Here is a 16,359-nt window from a genome sequence, read left to right on the forward strand (position 1 = left end):
GCGGCGGCATATGCTCCTGGAACGAAGCGTCTTGCGGAGGGAAAAGTAGGCTCGATTTCCAGCTTGAATGCGTCGTTGGATCTCCTTACTCGTATTATTGTCAGCGGTGACTAGAGATCCCAACTATACGAACTCATCAACCACTTCCAGTTCATCGCCGTGAATAGTCACTGTCTGTGGGAGGCAAACGTTACTTTCTCGGTAGCCTCTTCCTACCATATATTTGGGTTTCAACGCATTAATTTGTAACCCTATCCTCCTTGTCTCCGTTTTTAGTCTGGCGTAGATTACCTCCGCCATCCCACGGTTTCTAGTAATGATGTCGAGGTCGTCTGCAACGGCTAGGAGTTGGCTACTCTTACTGAGGATCGTTCCCCTCGTTTCGATGCCCGCTCGCCGGATCACACCTTCAATAGCGATATTGAATAACATACCGGACAGTTCATCCCGTGGTGAGCAGATGTCGTACGTTACCTCCAGCTGCGCATAGAACCCTTCCTTCTCGTCGTCGGGTCTACTTTCGTGTGGGCAATGCACGTTTATGATGGTATAGTTGAAGAAATGGCCTTTTATCTTCAACACGCACATCCTCTCGTTGATCGCTTTCAGTCCATTACGCGATCCTGCATTTTGCCCAACACTACGAAGCCCGTTCCCAGCTCGTTGGTCGCTCCACCACTTTGGAAAAATCGGGAACTGCCGCCACGGATCCACCACACCTTCTCGCCTTTGCGACAGATCTCCTGCAGTGCCACGATGTCAAACTTTCGGGGTTCTAGCTGATCGAGCAGCACCCTGTCGCCACCAACGAAATTTAGCGATCTGCAGTTCCAGGTACCAAATCTCCATTCCATGTCCTTATTTCGTCGCCTTGGTCCATGCCGAATATTCCGAGAAGATATTTCTTGACTCTTGTTGTAAGTTGTTTTTGGTTTAGATAGGTAGCCGTATTAGGGCTTACGCTACCGAGTCTCGTGATGGGGCTGCCATCTTGCAGTGTAGAGACACACTGTGCCACCTCCCCTGTTGGTATACGACCTTAGTTTCCACCGGGGTCTATTATGCATATCGTCCATTATGCCTAATGTATTTATACCTAACATCCATTATGGCTAAACACTGCTTGCAATTTTTTTAAATTTTCATTCGTCTAACAGTCGCGGTAATCATAAACGAACTGCAAAGACACCGAAAGCCATCAAACGAGTAAGAGAGCGTGTTCGATGGAAACCAGATCAGTCTGTACGTAAGATGACCATGGAACCGGTCATCTTGCATCTTACCAAGGAACTGGTCTGACAGATACGTATTTGTCAAGAATAAAATATACGTAGTAGAATTAAATTGGATAAGTTTTCTTTTTATTTAATTTCCAGGTTTCGTATTCTACTAAGACGCTCCAAAAACTTCAGTTTAAGACCATCTTTAGTTTTATTCCTCGTAGGTACTAGTTTTAAAAGAGAATTGTCAGTCAGTGCAGAAATTTCTATGTTATCTTTGTTTATACGTCCATAAACTATGCCCGAGCACAAAATTTCCTAAAATTCCTGCACCCTTTGTTTCATAGACAATGTCGAAGTCATCATTTATCCTATAGTTTACGATTGTACAATATGCGAAGCAGGAATAGTAGACATAACATTATTGTTAACATGACCATCCCCTCAAACTGTGAAAAGAAAATTAGTAAATTAATCTCACTGCAGACGAGAAGAAAAGGTAGTAAAACGTACCTACCCACGGCCATCAGTATAGCCATCCTGCAGTATTATATAATCTTGTCTAGCCACAAGACGACAACGAAGAACGGGTTCCATCATCGTTCACCCCGTCCGTCCGGTAGGACTGATGCGAACAACGTCTTTCGTACCTTATTCCTTTTCTCAGAACAATTTCAAGGGAAATGCGTAGGAAAGGATGAAACCAGTAACCGGCAGCCAGACAGTTGCTTTCGCACTGCCTTGCCCGAAGGCAACGGGTTTAATTCCTGTAGTACGTCGTAGGTAACTGTAGATTCTACAACGGAAATTCCTACCCTAGGCTTGCTCCGACATCAGTTTAAGGCTCTGAATTGAGGCTGATAATACGCATTAGGGACCGAAGAAATCCGCTGGAAAGGAGGATAGTAGCTCTGCCCGAGCCGGTTCCATGGCTCCCATTTTGCCCAGGTTTTTAGCAACGTTTCAAGGATTTGCTCCAATCGGATGAAAATCCTTTGCTTTCCGTACCGCAGGTGGTAGGTACGTACGGGAAGGTTTGCTACTAACGCGTTAAGCTGAATAAGATGAGTTGATAAAAAGTTCTGGTGTAAACAAGAAATGAACTTTAATTTGTTGAAGTTCTAAACACGCTCTTGATTTGCGTAATGGAGCATTAGTAAAACAGATAAGACACCCTGAAAAGGGCAACGATTAAATTGTCTGTGTGGTACTAAAGCTGTTAAGTGGTTCAATCGGTTGCAAAAAGTTCAACCAAATGAAATTTTCGACACAAAGTTGAACCGAAATAGCAACTTGTGTATTATATTTTGAACCATTTTTTTTTTCTAGAGAGCAATCATTTCTAATACAGCCTTTTTTATTATCTATGTCATAGCAAATCCCAATCGAATCGTTAGGATATCCTTTGGGCACATCACTGGCCAAACAAAAAGCAGTCAAATTTCCGTGGATAGCTTTAACGAAAAACTGTGGAAAGATCGCTCAAACCAGCTGAGCATATTTTCTCATTTGAAGGCACCGCTTTCATGGCGTTGGCGAAAGAAAAAAACCAACTCGACGTTATTTCACTCCGCATCATCGCCTCAGCAGTTTGTCGGATGCCGCCGCCGCTGCAAGTCAGAGAATCCACACCAAATCCAATAAAACAAAAGGCGCTTTTCGGTGCGCCTAATCCTCGCGCTCGCTGTCTTTCGAGTTTCCACGACCGTGACGTTCGCTGGTTGGTTCCCGGCGATAGTTCGACATGATTGCATTTCCTTCAAACATTCCTAGCAAAACCGTTCCGTCGTCGCCGTCGCCGTCGCCGCTGGTGGGTCAAAGCCGCACGGTTCGATGGGAAATGGTGGAAAATTTCAATCATAATCAAAGAGATTCCCTCAATCCGCCGGTTTTGTGCACAGTACATACCTATAGTAGCGCTGTCTGTGACGATAACGATCAAAATGATCAAATTTGAAAGAGCTTCGGTGCCTTCGGTGGCGGGAAATTCTTTTGGTGCTGCTATCTATGGCTGCACATTGGCGCAGCGATGATTTTTGGCAAAACTATCGGGAGGTTTTTGCTGCATCCGTATCGAGGAAATCAGAAGGGATGTTCAGTGGCGTCCTTAGAAGGTCCAGAATGTAAGGGGGGAGTTCGAATAAAAATCATTTTGTAAAAAGTTCAAAATTTCACTTTATTCCGTATCCATCCTTTGATTATTCATAGACAATCCGCTCACCTGAACAAGCTACCCCAATGAAGCACCAACGGTGATATTTCGTCTAAAATGTGTGTCATACAAAACTGCAGCTTCCACGGAAGCATGCTTCCAGAACCTGATGCGAATCCGCTACCAAGTAGTTAGTGCGCTAAGCACGGTGGAAGTAACCAAAGGTGGTTATTAGATTGAAGCTGATTGTCGGTCACTAGCTGACTAAGCTTGATGGAAAAGGATGAAGAAAATGTCATTTAAAAACGCAAGTCTTTGGGACAAAAACATTTGACAAAACATCTAGGGAAAATAATAAGTATCGACATAAAATCTACAGGGATTTGGTTACAACTCCTTTGTTCTTCATTTTAATCCGTCATAGATGGGTTCTCGTTATTGCTTTCCATCCATGATCAAACAAACATTTTTTTTTATCAACCACTGTAATTGTGTGCTTGCAATCATCATATAGTACAGTCGACCAAAATTTTTTTTTTTTATTCAATGATTCAGCGCACTTAAATGGATCCTATTCATTTATCTCGAACCGTTCGAATCCGGATGAAAAGCTGGCTCCTAATGCATTTCGTTGTTTCCCCAAACCAAACCGTTCATCCCACCCGTCGTTCGTCCTGCCAATTGTCGTTGCTAACAATCAACGTGAACGTGGGTGAAACCGGAGGATTGCGGTTTTTACGTTCGTTCGTTCGTTCGTTCAATTCGACTTTCTTGTGATTCTTGTTTTTTTTTCTTCTCGTTTTCTTTCACCATCCTACAGCAACCAAACCGAAGATGCGAAGTCACTACCGGGGCCACAAAATGGCATTGTGGCTGAACCTGATTCCGCAGTTACATCGCCCCGGGGATCCGGAGGTTTCGATGCGACATCACCACTTCCGGGAACGGGATCCGCACTACTATGCCGGTGAGTACGGAGAAGAGCATATTTAATCATGAGAACATTGTTGTTCACCTGTTTCTTCGGGGTTATTAGAAGGAAATGGTTTTGCTCGTAGGATTGGTACATTCGAGCGTAGGTTAAAATACGTAGGATCGAGCGCTGGATACACAGGAAATCAGATTCCGACCCACAACGCGTATCATTTCAGAGATGAATCTTCCTACATATTTATGAAGTATAAATTTTGATTATTTATCAACTGAAATCCAGCCCGTCTATATGTATCAAATAACAGAAAGATTTTTGTTAATGTTTGGTGCAAGAATCCTGTTGTTAACCTTTGTTAACCTTTGTTCTGTTGTTAACCTTTATGACTTTCCGTATGACGTAGTTCTAAGGCATGAAAAAGTTTATGGCTACTTACTAGTGCGGCAATTTGGCCTAAAAAATAGAATAGATGCCAATGAACTTTTGTAACGGCGATTAGTTTTCATTTCATGGCAGCGTTTATGAACAAAATAATGGAGTATCCATGGCAAACCTACTTTTACATTTTCCATGCGGCATTTGTATGGCAAACGTAAGAAATAAATTCAAAAAATGTTATTTGTAGCCTTCTTTATTAGAATTAATTGACAATGAACGTCAGTTTTCGTTGTCAGTACAACAGCATAACAACGTAACAGTACAAAAACATAACAAAAAGATTAAAAAAACTTGCATTAAAATAGAATAACAAAAAAGGAATAATAACACAAAAACACAACGAAAATACGACCTTCTAGTTTGCTTCGAGGTATAATGCTGGTCTAATAAGCCAGTCGTTGTATGGTCCTATCACGGCTGGGCGATGCTGCTCTAGAGTCAGTAGCCGAGCCCCGTAAATTACCTATACTCAAACAGCGGGCTGCGAAGTCTATCGATAAAGAAAGGCCAAGTCTTAAAGACGTTTAAGCTTAAGGCTTTGTCTTTTTACCATAAAAAAATGCATCAAAAGTGCGATAAAAATTTAACAAAAATATGACTAAAATAAAACTAAAATTGAACGCAGATTCTACAAAAATGCAACACAACTATAAAAAAAACCAAAAATACAACAAAAACAGACAAACCAGTCAAAAGAAGAAAAAGAAAATAAATACGACAAAACTAGAACGTATTTTTGCAAACACGAAACAAAAATACAACAGAACTGAAACAAACGTACAACAAAAATGAAAATACATCAACAATTCAACCAAAATACGTTGCAAATACACAACGAAAAACGGTATTGTTCCTGATGGTGAATGAGAAACATCGGAACACAGACGCTTAACGTTTATCAACCGGAGCGCAGAATGCGTTCGAGTAGTAAACGCACGGGTGCTGCTGCAACGCACGCTTGTGCCTTTCCGCCGAGATCACAGACGTTTTGATCTTCGTGATATGGTGCGACCTTCACTGAGAGGTGCAAACCGTACAAATAAACTAGAAATATTAAAAAAGATCGCAAGTTATGTATGTTTTATTGTTGATACTAGAAATGCAGTAGATTTAGATAGATTAAGGTTTGAACTTGAACATGATTTGTAACAAAGAACGAAATACACTTTAACAAACACAAATACAAATAAATGCAACACTAATACGACAAAAATGCAATAAAAATACAATAAAAATACAGCACAAATGTAACAAAAACAAAACAAAAATACAACAAAACGTGAACAATAATACAGCAAAAATACAACAAAAATGCAACGAAAATACAGCAAAAATATAACAAAAATACCTCAAAACCACATCAACAACAACATCAACATATACAACAAAAATATATCCAAAATACAACAATAATACTCTCGACACGAATGCACTATTAAAGTATAAAATGTCGTAAATAAATAGCAACAACAACAACAAAGATACAACGAAAATACAGAACAAATACAACAAAAATTGAGCAAAAATACAACAAAAATATAACGCCATTACAAATATATTTATATCTTCTATCTATTTATATAAGAGGCTTATGTCTGTACCGAAAACCAGGTCTCTGACAAGACGTCGTAAGAGGCTTATTGGTAACTGAAAACAGGTCCCTGACAGGACATGCTTGCGCAGCAAATGGGTTGTATTCTCAGTCACCTCACTGGTCGACTGCTGGACTGCTCAACTGGTTGACTAGACTGCACGACTGGACTGGTCGATTAGACTGCTCGATTTGATTGCTCGACTGGACTGCCTAATTGAACTGCTCGGCTGAACTGTCCGATTCGACTACTCGACTCAACTGCTTGATTGGACAGATCGACTTGACTGCTTGACTGAACAGCTCGATTTAACTGCTCAAGTGACTACTCGACTTAACTACTGAATTCGACTACTTGACACATTTGCTTGAATTACTACTCGACCCGACTGCTCGACTTGACTGCACGATTGAACTGCTTGACTGGACTGTTCGATTCGACTGCTCGACTGGACTACTCGACTCAACTGTTCGACTAGACTGTTCGATTCAACTGCTTGATTCCACTGCTCGACAGGACTACTCGATTCAACTGCTCGACTCGACTGCTCGAATTAACTGTTTGACTCAACTACTCGATTGGACTATTCGAATCGGTTGCTCGATTCAACTGCTCAATCCGATTGCTCGATTCAACTGCTCGACTGGACTACTCGATTGGATTGCTCGACTCAACTGACAGCTTGATTTAACAGCTCGACTTAACCACTCAAACTGACTGCTCGACTCAATTGCTTGACTTAACTGTTTGATTTGACAGCTTGGGGATCATTCAATAATGACGTCCACTGCTTATGGGAGGAGGGGGGTGTCAATTTTGTGACAGGTTGTGACAAAGGGGGGGGGGAGGGGGTCTAGGCAAATGTGCCATCCGCCGAAAAAATTGCATTTTCATCAAAAGACAGCAAAAATATGTTTCTCAGTCATTCATCACTCATCGATTTATTTCGATGTTCGAACTTATTGTTCTAGAATGACGGCGCTTGAAAGTCAGGCACAATTTGTCAATGTTAACTAGATAGATCACGCGTTACATTGAAGGCTATGTGTTGTGTTAATCAATTTCAATTTATTTGTAATCAAATAAATAAATTCTAGCTTTTTACTAAATATTGGATAGAAAAGTGCAATGAACTCTTAAAGCTATCGTCACGATATAGTGAAACCTGCTTCGCCGACGCAGATTGAAGCTTGTTTAGAAACTGAGCCGTGCTACTTCAATTGAAACCAAAGCTTCATTTCTTCATTGATTTGTGATTGATTTGTGTGACGTCCAAAGGGGGGGGGGAGGTTGAGTTTTGTGACACAATCGGACAGAGGGGGGAGGGGGGGTCCAAAAAAGCAGAAATTTGGTGGACGTCATATTTGAATCGACCCTTGATTCAACTGCTCGATTCAACTGCTCCGCTCAACTGTTCGACTTAATTGGCCGACAGAACCGCTTGACCCGACTACTCGACTAGACTGCTACACTCAACTGCTCGAATAGACTACTCGATTCAAACGCGCAACTCAACTCAACTACTCGGCTGGACTGCTTGACTGAACAGCTTGATTTAACTGCTCGACTCAACTGCTCGAATAAACCGTTCGACTCAATTGCTCGACTCAACCGCTCGACTCAAATGCTCGACTAGACTACTTAGCTAAACTGCTCGACTGGACTTTTCGATTTACCTGCTCGACTTGACTGCTCGACTCGACCACTCGATTCAACTGCTCGACTCGACTGCACGACTCAACTTCTCGACCGGACTGCTTGACTGAAAAGCTTGATTTAACTGCTCGACTAGACTGCACGATTTGACTGCTCGACATGACTGTTCGACTCGACTGCTCGACCCAACTGCTTGACTCGATTGCTTTATTCGACTGCCCGACTCGCCTGCTCAACTCGATTGCTTGTCGCGATATCATATGGTCGGTGTTAAATCAAACCGGACCAAGTCGCAAAATTTTAAAAAATGAGTTAATGATAGCAAACGATGAAGAATTTTCTAAGGGACATTTTATTCTAATCTAAGTTTTTCAAACGGCCTGAAGTTTTTATTTAGTTAAATAAAATCTACCATAAAAACTATTTGTTTCAGTTTCCGGCTATGACTCTTTAAGTACAACTTCTTAAGCTAAATTATGCAATATAAGAACTCAAAGAACTAATACAAAGATTAAACATCTTCGCAAACACTGACCAATGGAATGTATCCGCAGTTTTCGGAGTTCTGAACAGACATTTATATTTTCCGGATCGTATGATTCGGGCTCAACTAGTATTTTATAAAGTTATTGTCTTTCCGGTGTTGGGCTGCTGAAAAAAAACAAACAGATTTTTTTAATCGAGCAAAATCAAATGAATTTTAAAAAACTTTATATAAAGTTTAAACGTGAGAGTCAAGTCTATTCTTGCTTTTAACCTTTACGTCCCCGACATCAAAAATGAAGGTACTTTCAGTTACACTTTTGGCACTATCTCCACTGATTTTCAATCGATTTTTATGCAACTAGTCTTAAAATAACCACATTAGATTGACCTTTAATAGGAAAATATGTTGGTAAATTATGGTTCCATTTTCCCGGAGATATTCCAGATCGCGGTGGGATTTTTTTGACGTCATAAGTAACAGATGAATTAAAATTAGAAATCTGTTTAATTGACAGCGCAAAAGTTATCCATTTTATTTGTAGTCACTAATAATGACTTTAACACTATCCTGTAGAGCGCTGGTTTACGCCTCACATTCCGGAACATCCGTTGTCGGTTCTACCGGAACTCAAAAGTGGTCATTTAGTATTCTCTTCGAAAGTATGGCAAATGGGGTATCAAATCACAGGATTTTTCAAAACGAGCTCTGTAGTGCAAATTTGGATGTATTTTGAGTTGATCTGGACATTCCGGAACATCCGGCATCGGTTCTACCGAGCCTTAAAAGTGGCCATTTGGAATTCTCTTCGAAAATATGGCAAATGGGGTATCAAACGATAGGATTTTCAACGCGAGCTCATTAGAGGACATTTGGATGTTTTTTGAGCCTATCTGGACATTCTGGAGCATCCGGCATCGGTTCTACCGAGCTTCAAAAGTGGCCATATGGAATTCTCTTCGAAAACATGGCAAATGGGGTATCAAATCACAGGCCTTTTCAACACGAACTCTTTAGTGCATATTTGGATGTATTTTGAGTCGATCTGGATATTCCGGAACAACCGTAATCGGTTCTACCGGAACTCAAAAGTGGTCATTTGCAATTCTCTTCGAAAATATGGCAAATGGGGTATCAAATCACAGGATTTGAATGTATTTTGAGCCGATTTGGACATTTTCACACCCGATTTGCCATATTTTTGAAAAGAATTCCAAATGAACACTTTTGAGTTCCGGTGGAACCGATGCTGGATATTCCGGAATGTCCAGATCGACTCAAAATACATCCAAATATGCACTAAAGAGCTCGTATTGAAAAATCCTGTTATTTGATACCCCATTTGCCATGTTTTTGAAGAGAATTCCAAATGGCCACTTTTAAGGCTCGGTAGAACCGATGCCGGATGTTCCGGAATGTCCAGATCAACTCAAAATACATCCAAATTTGCACTACAGTGCTCGTTTTGAAAAATCCTGTGATTTGATACCCCATTTGCCATACTTTCGAAGTGAATACTAAATGACCACTTTTGAGTTCCGGTAGAACCGACAACGGACGTTCCGGAATGTGAGGCGTAAACCAACGCTCTACAGGATAGTGTAAAAGTCATTATTAGTGGCTACAAATAAAATGGATAACTTTTGCGCTGTCAATTAAACAGATTTCTAATTTTATTTTATCTGTTACTTATGACGTCAAAAAAAAAATCCCACTGCGATCTGGAATATCTCCGGGAAAATGGAACCATAATTTACCAACATATTTTTTCATTAAAGGCCAATCTAATGTGGTTCTTTTAAGACTAGTTGCATAAAAATCGATTGAAAATCAGTGAAGATAGAGCCAAAAGTGTAACTGAAAGTACCGTCATTTTTTATGTCGGGGACGTAAAGGTTAATATATACGTTATTATTTTCCATGTAAAAAATCACGATAACAAAAACGAAAACGAAAGAAATTTTTTGGCCGATTTTAGGAAATTTCAATGTTTGAATTTCCATTTCTGTTTCGTGCTGGAAGCGTTAACTCAACTCGTACACTCATTTTTCGAGTTTTTCAGACTGTAGAACCCACAGACGATTGACTTTATTAAAAAATTACCTTAGGTATATCCAACAAATTATTTGTTTGCCATCTGATTTCTCAAGCCAATTTTCAAGGGTAAAGGGGGGGGGGGCTAACGAAAACTTTAAAAATAATAAAAACCGCAAAAATACAACAACAATAAAACAAAGATACAACAAAAAACTATACACTATAAAACAAAAATATTGCACAAACAAAATACGGATTGGTAGATAAAATCGGTAAACCACTGTACTAAATATTGCAAAACCGCAACAATAATACAGCAAAAATACAACAAAAATGCAATAAACATACAGCAAAAATATAACAAAACAAAAATACTACAAAACCACAACAACAATACAACAAAAACACTCTTGACACGAATGCACTATTAAAGTGTAAAATGTCGTAAATAAATAACAACAACAACAAACAATAAAAATACAGCGAAAATACAGAACAAATATAACATAGAAGCCTTAAAAACACAGCAAATCACAACAACAACAACATCACAAATATAACAAAAACAAAACAAAATAGCGCAAAAATACAATAAAAATATAACAAACATAGAGCAAAAATATAACAAAAATATAACAAACATTTAGCAAAAATAAACACAAATAAAATAGAACAAAAATAAAACAAAAATACAACAGCAATACAACAAAAATACAAAACTACAAAAATACAGCATGCGACAATTTCAGATATTGGAGATCACGATGGTTTTTTGCGACCTAGTCCTTTCAGTTTAAAATAAATGTTTAATGCTACTTCTACTAAATTCTTAAAGTCAGAACCTAACGATTAAGAATCATTGGAGCTCAATGCCTCGAACTTTAATTTGCTACTTCAATTTCTTCTATTCATTAATCGCATTTGTCACACACCAAGTTACGCTCCGTAACTTTCGTAAGCAAAGTTGCAGTCCCCTAAGCACATCCAGTCCAATTACTCTTTTGTACATCGCCAGCTCCTTGCAGTGATGTATTCTCCTTGATTGAAAGGTTAGGCGAAGGATAAAAAATTCGGTTTCCAGCTTTAAGCCGTCGTTTAACATATAGGGCATATTGCCGCGACTCTCTGGGCGGTTCAAAGGGACACGCAGTGGATCAAAATAGTTGTCGCAGTGGTAAGTCCCAATCCTCCTAGATTGCTTCGAAGTACGACGCTGGTCTGGCTTGTTAGTTGTCATATGTTCGAATCTCTGCTGGGAGCGGTTGTGAGTGTTAATAGGATCGTAGCACTAGCCCCGCAATTGTTCTGTACTCTACTTCTCTACTTCTGTACAGCTGACTGCGAAGCCTATCGAATAAACACAGAAGGTCAAGTTTCGAAAACGGAATGTAGCACCTAGGCTTTGCAATGGTAAGTCCCCAACATGAAAAAACAATGATCTGTGGCACAGGTCACGAATCTTGGTGCTATACTTATCAGGAAGCTAACAATGAAGTTCCCCTTTTCTACTATAATAAAAAGTCAATCGTTGTCCTGGGCCGGTCAAATCAGTGACCCAAGCGCTCTATTGATCCATTTTTCGTTCAACGCTTTAGGTTGGTACCTTCACGAGTCTATTGGGGCCGATTGACTGTCTGCTGTGCTATACGTCAGGTTCCGCCTCATGCAGACCGCTGGCGCTGGTGGATTAGGTTTGGACACATTGATGGATTCGTAAGCTCTGCGTCAGACATCCTATTGCAAGTCGGATTCTACAAATGATGGCAAATTTTAAGATTCATAATGATGAAACATCAAAATAAAGTTGATAAACACTCAATGCTAGCAACATTTAGTTTGGACGAAATTATCTAACATTTCGGACAGCTTCCATAAACAACCCATTGGAGCACAAATGGGGAGTTCTTTGGTATTCGCTTTTGGAACTAGGACATTCAGATCTTTGGTTTGACAAACTGTGGTTTGGACAGCTGTTAGAGTACATACAAGACTATTGTGGGGCTACGATCCTATGGACTCTAACAGCAGTGTCACAACTAGAGATGCTATACCGGTTTTACCGAAACCGGTTTTACCGGTATTACCGGGCTATTTTCCAATACCGAATTACCGGTTTTTCCAAGAACAAAAACCGGTATTTTCGGTATTTTTTTTTTGCATGATCAAATAACAACTCAAGAAGCCTGAATCGCTGGTAAAACTTTTAAAGCACGGGGAAACTTGAATTCATGATTGAAGGTTCTACAAGTAATAACTCAATTATGTAGTTCTTCCAAAAGGAAAACCCTGAAATACCTCACCGCTGTCAGCATACTGCCAGAGTGCCTCATGCTTTTTAAGCAGTCGTCTCCATTAAACTCGTTTCACTCCATGGGCTACTCGTCACCAATTTCTCAGTCGTCTCAGAAGTCGCAAATCACTATCGATCTGATCGTGCCATCTTGCATGTTGAGCTCCTCTGTTACTGGTGTCGATGGGGTCGTTGAAGAGAACTGTTTTCGTTGCTGAGAAACAAGGATACGCTTTACTTAAGCGATGAGGAACTCATGAAGAAATAACAAATTGTCGCAGTGCTAGAACCAGCCTTGGCTGCTGTCGAATTACTGTACCGGCAATTCAATTGCAAACTCTACGAACTCTAAAAATACTCTCGGAACACCTTTCAAGTATCGCACAACTGCTGTTCGAGTTACTGTATTGGTAGAATTTCAGAGAGAATTCGTATATTTAAATTTATTCGTTTTATAATTAGCCGCACTATTTGTAATGACTTTGAAATATTCTTCAAGGCATCAAGGATGTTTTGATAATAAAATAATGCAAGGTTTTATTAATTTAAAAAGTCAATGGAATAAGCTCAGAAACCGAGCAGGCAGAGGAACCAAATCAACTGAACCTTCAGTTATAATTTATCATAAATGTCAGTAAGTATCTAAGCAGCTTATTAAAAGCTCTTGAGCAAGGGTTTTCCTACGTTACATTTCTAATTTATCACTGGGAATTGTTCTTTCTTTCTCTGTGGACACCGAATGAAGATTCTCTGCCTCCGGAAGTTTTTCATTGAAATTTGTTCTCGTTTAAAAGATGACACGCTAAATTCTCTTCGCATTGTTAAATATTATTTTTTAATGAACTAGTCAATTAACTATGCGACAGATATTGAGTATCGTTGATTATGGAACGATCTTCTTCAAATCATATGATTTTTAAATATAGTTTTCAAGAGTTAACTTTTACCGGTTTTTTACCGGTTTTACCGGTATTGCATTTATCAATACCGAAAAACCAGTTTTCAAAATATCTCCCGGTATTGGCATCTCTAGTCACAACACGAGCCCAACTGAGAAGCTGAATGCGCACATAAAACAGTTAATTATCTCTTGATTATAAGTTCGATAGGAATGCAAAACAAACATTTTTTTCAATGTTCTGTAATGATCCGCGTTCATCAATTGCTTATGTCAGAGTAAGGTTCTAAAATTTTATTTCATTTTCAAGAAGAAGCAAAGCAGCAACTAGGAAAACATTGTTTTACTAAGTCGAACGAAATCGTTGATTATTGTTAAACATTCCACCAACACTAACAACCAGAGCAGAGCATCAAAGTAAAACTTTGAAAGGACTCCGTCTAAGTGCGGAAGTTTTCCTCCTAACTATCCAATGTTCCTGTCACAGTCCGTTTTTCGCAGTGCTAAACAACGAATACTGTTCACGTATATTAGTTTCACGCGATGGCAAATTGTTGTCACGGGGACTGTGCCAAAAAGGACAAGTTCCGATTGTTCACTTGTTCATCACCATCAGTCACAGGAAGTGTGTATTTGGTTTTTTTGGAAACTGTGAGCAGCGGTCAATGTTGCTCGTGAGCTGATGGATCGAAAGCACAGAACTGCCTAGTGCCGCAGCAGACGAACGCAGTTGGTGTTTCCAATCTCACGCGGCTTCTTCTGGTAACAAACAATAACCAACGAGAATGAAATGCGTTTTGAACTGCTGTCTGGTGGTCTGGTGCTTAGGCTAGTGATGGGAGTTTAATTTTTTGCAGCCACAGTCGCAGTTTCCCGGATTGGTTCATCTGCTTCACCGGGAAATTGGAAAACCCAGTTAGACTAGGGATTTTCCGGACTAATCCTATTGGGTCAGGCGGAATAGTGCGCCAGTCTGGACGACAAAGGTGATACGGGATTGGATTACAGTCGAATTCAGGTCATCGCGTCGAAATGGGATTATCCGGTTCGGGTCTGGTTTTGTGTTGGAAGCTGTTCGTTTGCACTCTGTAAGCGGATTAATTGCGGAAGTTATTTGATTTCTTTCATTTTATTTCACTAGCCATAAAATGACTGACAATTGTAAACTGATCACTTTCCACTATTGGCTTGCGCGTAGAATTTACTTCAGAAATTAAATTTGCTTACAGTGAGACTAGAATTCAGCGTTGGCTTTAGAATTTTTCTCTACAGGTTCGCATAACCCTACTCAAAGTGATAACCGTAAATTTCCGAAGAAGTTAATTCAATTTCATCGTCGCCGGGCATCGCGAGAAATAAGCAGAATTCACAGCTTATTAACTTTGGTCCAGGGTAATATCGTCGCAATAAACATGCCGGAACGACATCCCATAAAAGCAGTTCAGCGGAAGCAAAAATCTCACTGCTACCGTTTCTATGAACCCAAATTCAACCGACTGTGCGCTACATTCTATCTGCAGATTCCGGAGTCACGTGGCTTCTCCTAGCCCAGCCAGTACGAGATTGGAACACATCTATTTGGATACACTCCGAGTCGCAGTGATGAGGGTCTCAAAAAAAATACTGCCCCATTCCAGCATTAAGTATTTCGGATATAGAATTTTTATCCCGCAGTGCTTCGGAGGTTCAACCTTGAGAATCATAAAGCGCCTTCTCATAGCTGGTGCTAGCAGTCAGTGCAGAATAGCAAGAAATGTTTCTTCCGCTTCTGTTCGGCGACTCGTTGAAAGCTTATTTTCACACACACAGAGTTTAAGACTTTTTTTTCTCTTATTCCCAGTCGCAACCCGCTGCTGAACGTCCGGATTGTTTGCCGCGATGAGCAAGTGCTACCTAATTCAAAACTATTTACCCTTCGGCGTTGTATATTTTGCTCTGTGGCCACCGCGCCGGGTTGGAGCTCGTTGGTGGCGCTGAAAAAGGATTTTAGACGTTTAAAAACTCTAGCGGATTTAACAGAGCGCGTATGCACACAGACGCAAGCACACAAACACAAACGCAAACACAGTATCGTAGAATCAACTCTTTCCTTGCAGGTTTTTCCCAGGAGTTGGGGCTCTTTTTTTGTTGCAGCTCAGAACACATGAAAAATTCGTTGATGTTTGCACATTTTTTGAGCAGTCTCTACATCATACTCGTCGACTAGTGGGAGGTCTAGCACTTGAGTGATGATTAATATTGGTTTATTTCTGAAACACCGGTAGGGGCTTAGTACCCAGTAATAACATTTCATGCAATGTCGGTTGGAGTTGTTCGTACAGACTTGAAAACAGAAAATGTTGAGATAAAATCGTTAGACTAGTTATGCTGGAAGCTAGTCAGCAGATAGAGTAGAAAGTACGTTTTCGTGAATATTACGGATAGCAAGAGTAAAGTCGCTAGATTAGAAACTACTAGGGTGCTTTGTACCGAGCGATCTCTGTGAGTGGCGAGTTTATAGCATTTTAGAAACGTAATATTAAAAACTGAAAGTTGCTGTCTAAAACTGCTAAACATATAAATTTTTTATTGACCAACCGTTAGTAGGTGCGCCAGTTAACAACCACGGGGGATAAACTCTACATAGCCACACATATTTTGAATTTCTGTATTTTGATATTT

General features: G+C 40.0%; 1 protein-coding gene across 1 annotated transcript in view; it reads left to right on the forward strand.

Moving 5' to 3' along the window:
• The window catches only part of LOC128735310 (neuroligin-4, X-linked-like), a 163,768-nt gene that overhangs the window by 132,028 nt on the left and 15,381 nt on the right, over window positions 1-16,359 (forward strand). Inside the window, exon 10 of the mRNA XM_053829799.1 lies at window positions 4,193-4,339. Coding sequence (XP_053685774.1) covers window positions 4,193-4,339 — 147 coding nt within the window. The remainder of the gene's footprint in view (window positions 1-4,192; window positions 4,340-16,359) is intronic.

This window comes from Sabethes cyaneus, chromosome 2 (genome assembly GCF_943734655.1).
Source record: "Sabethes cyaneus chromosome 2, idSabCyanKW18_F2, whole genome shotgun sequence".
NCBI lineage: Eukaryota > Metazoa > Arthropoda > Insecta > Diptera > Culicidae > Sabethes > Sabethes cyaneus.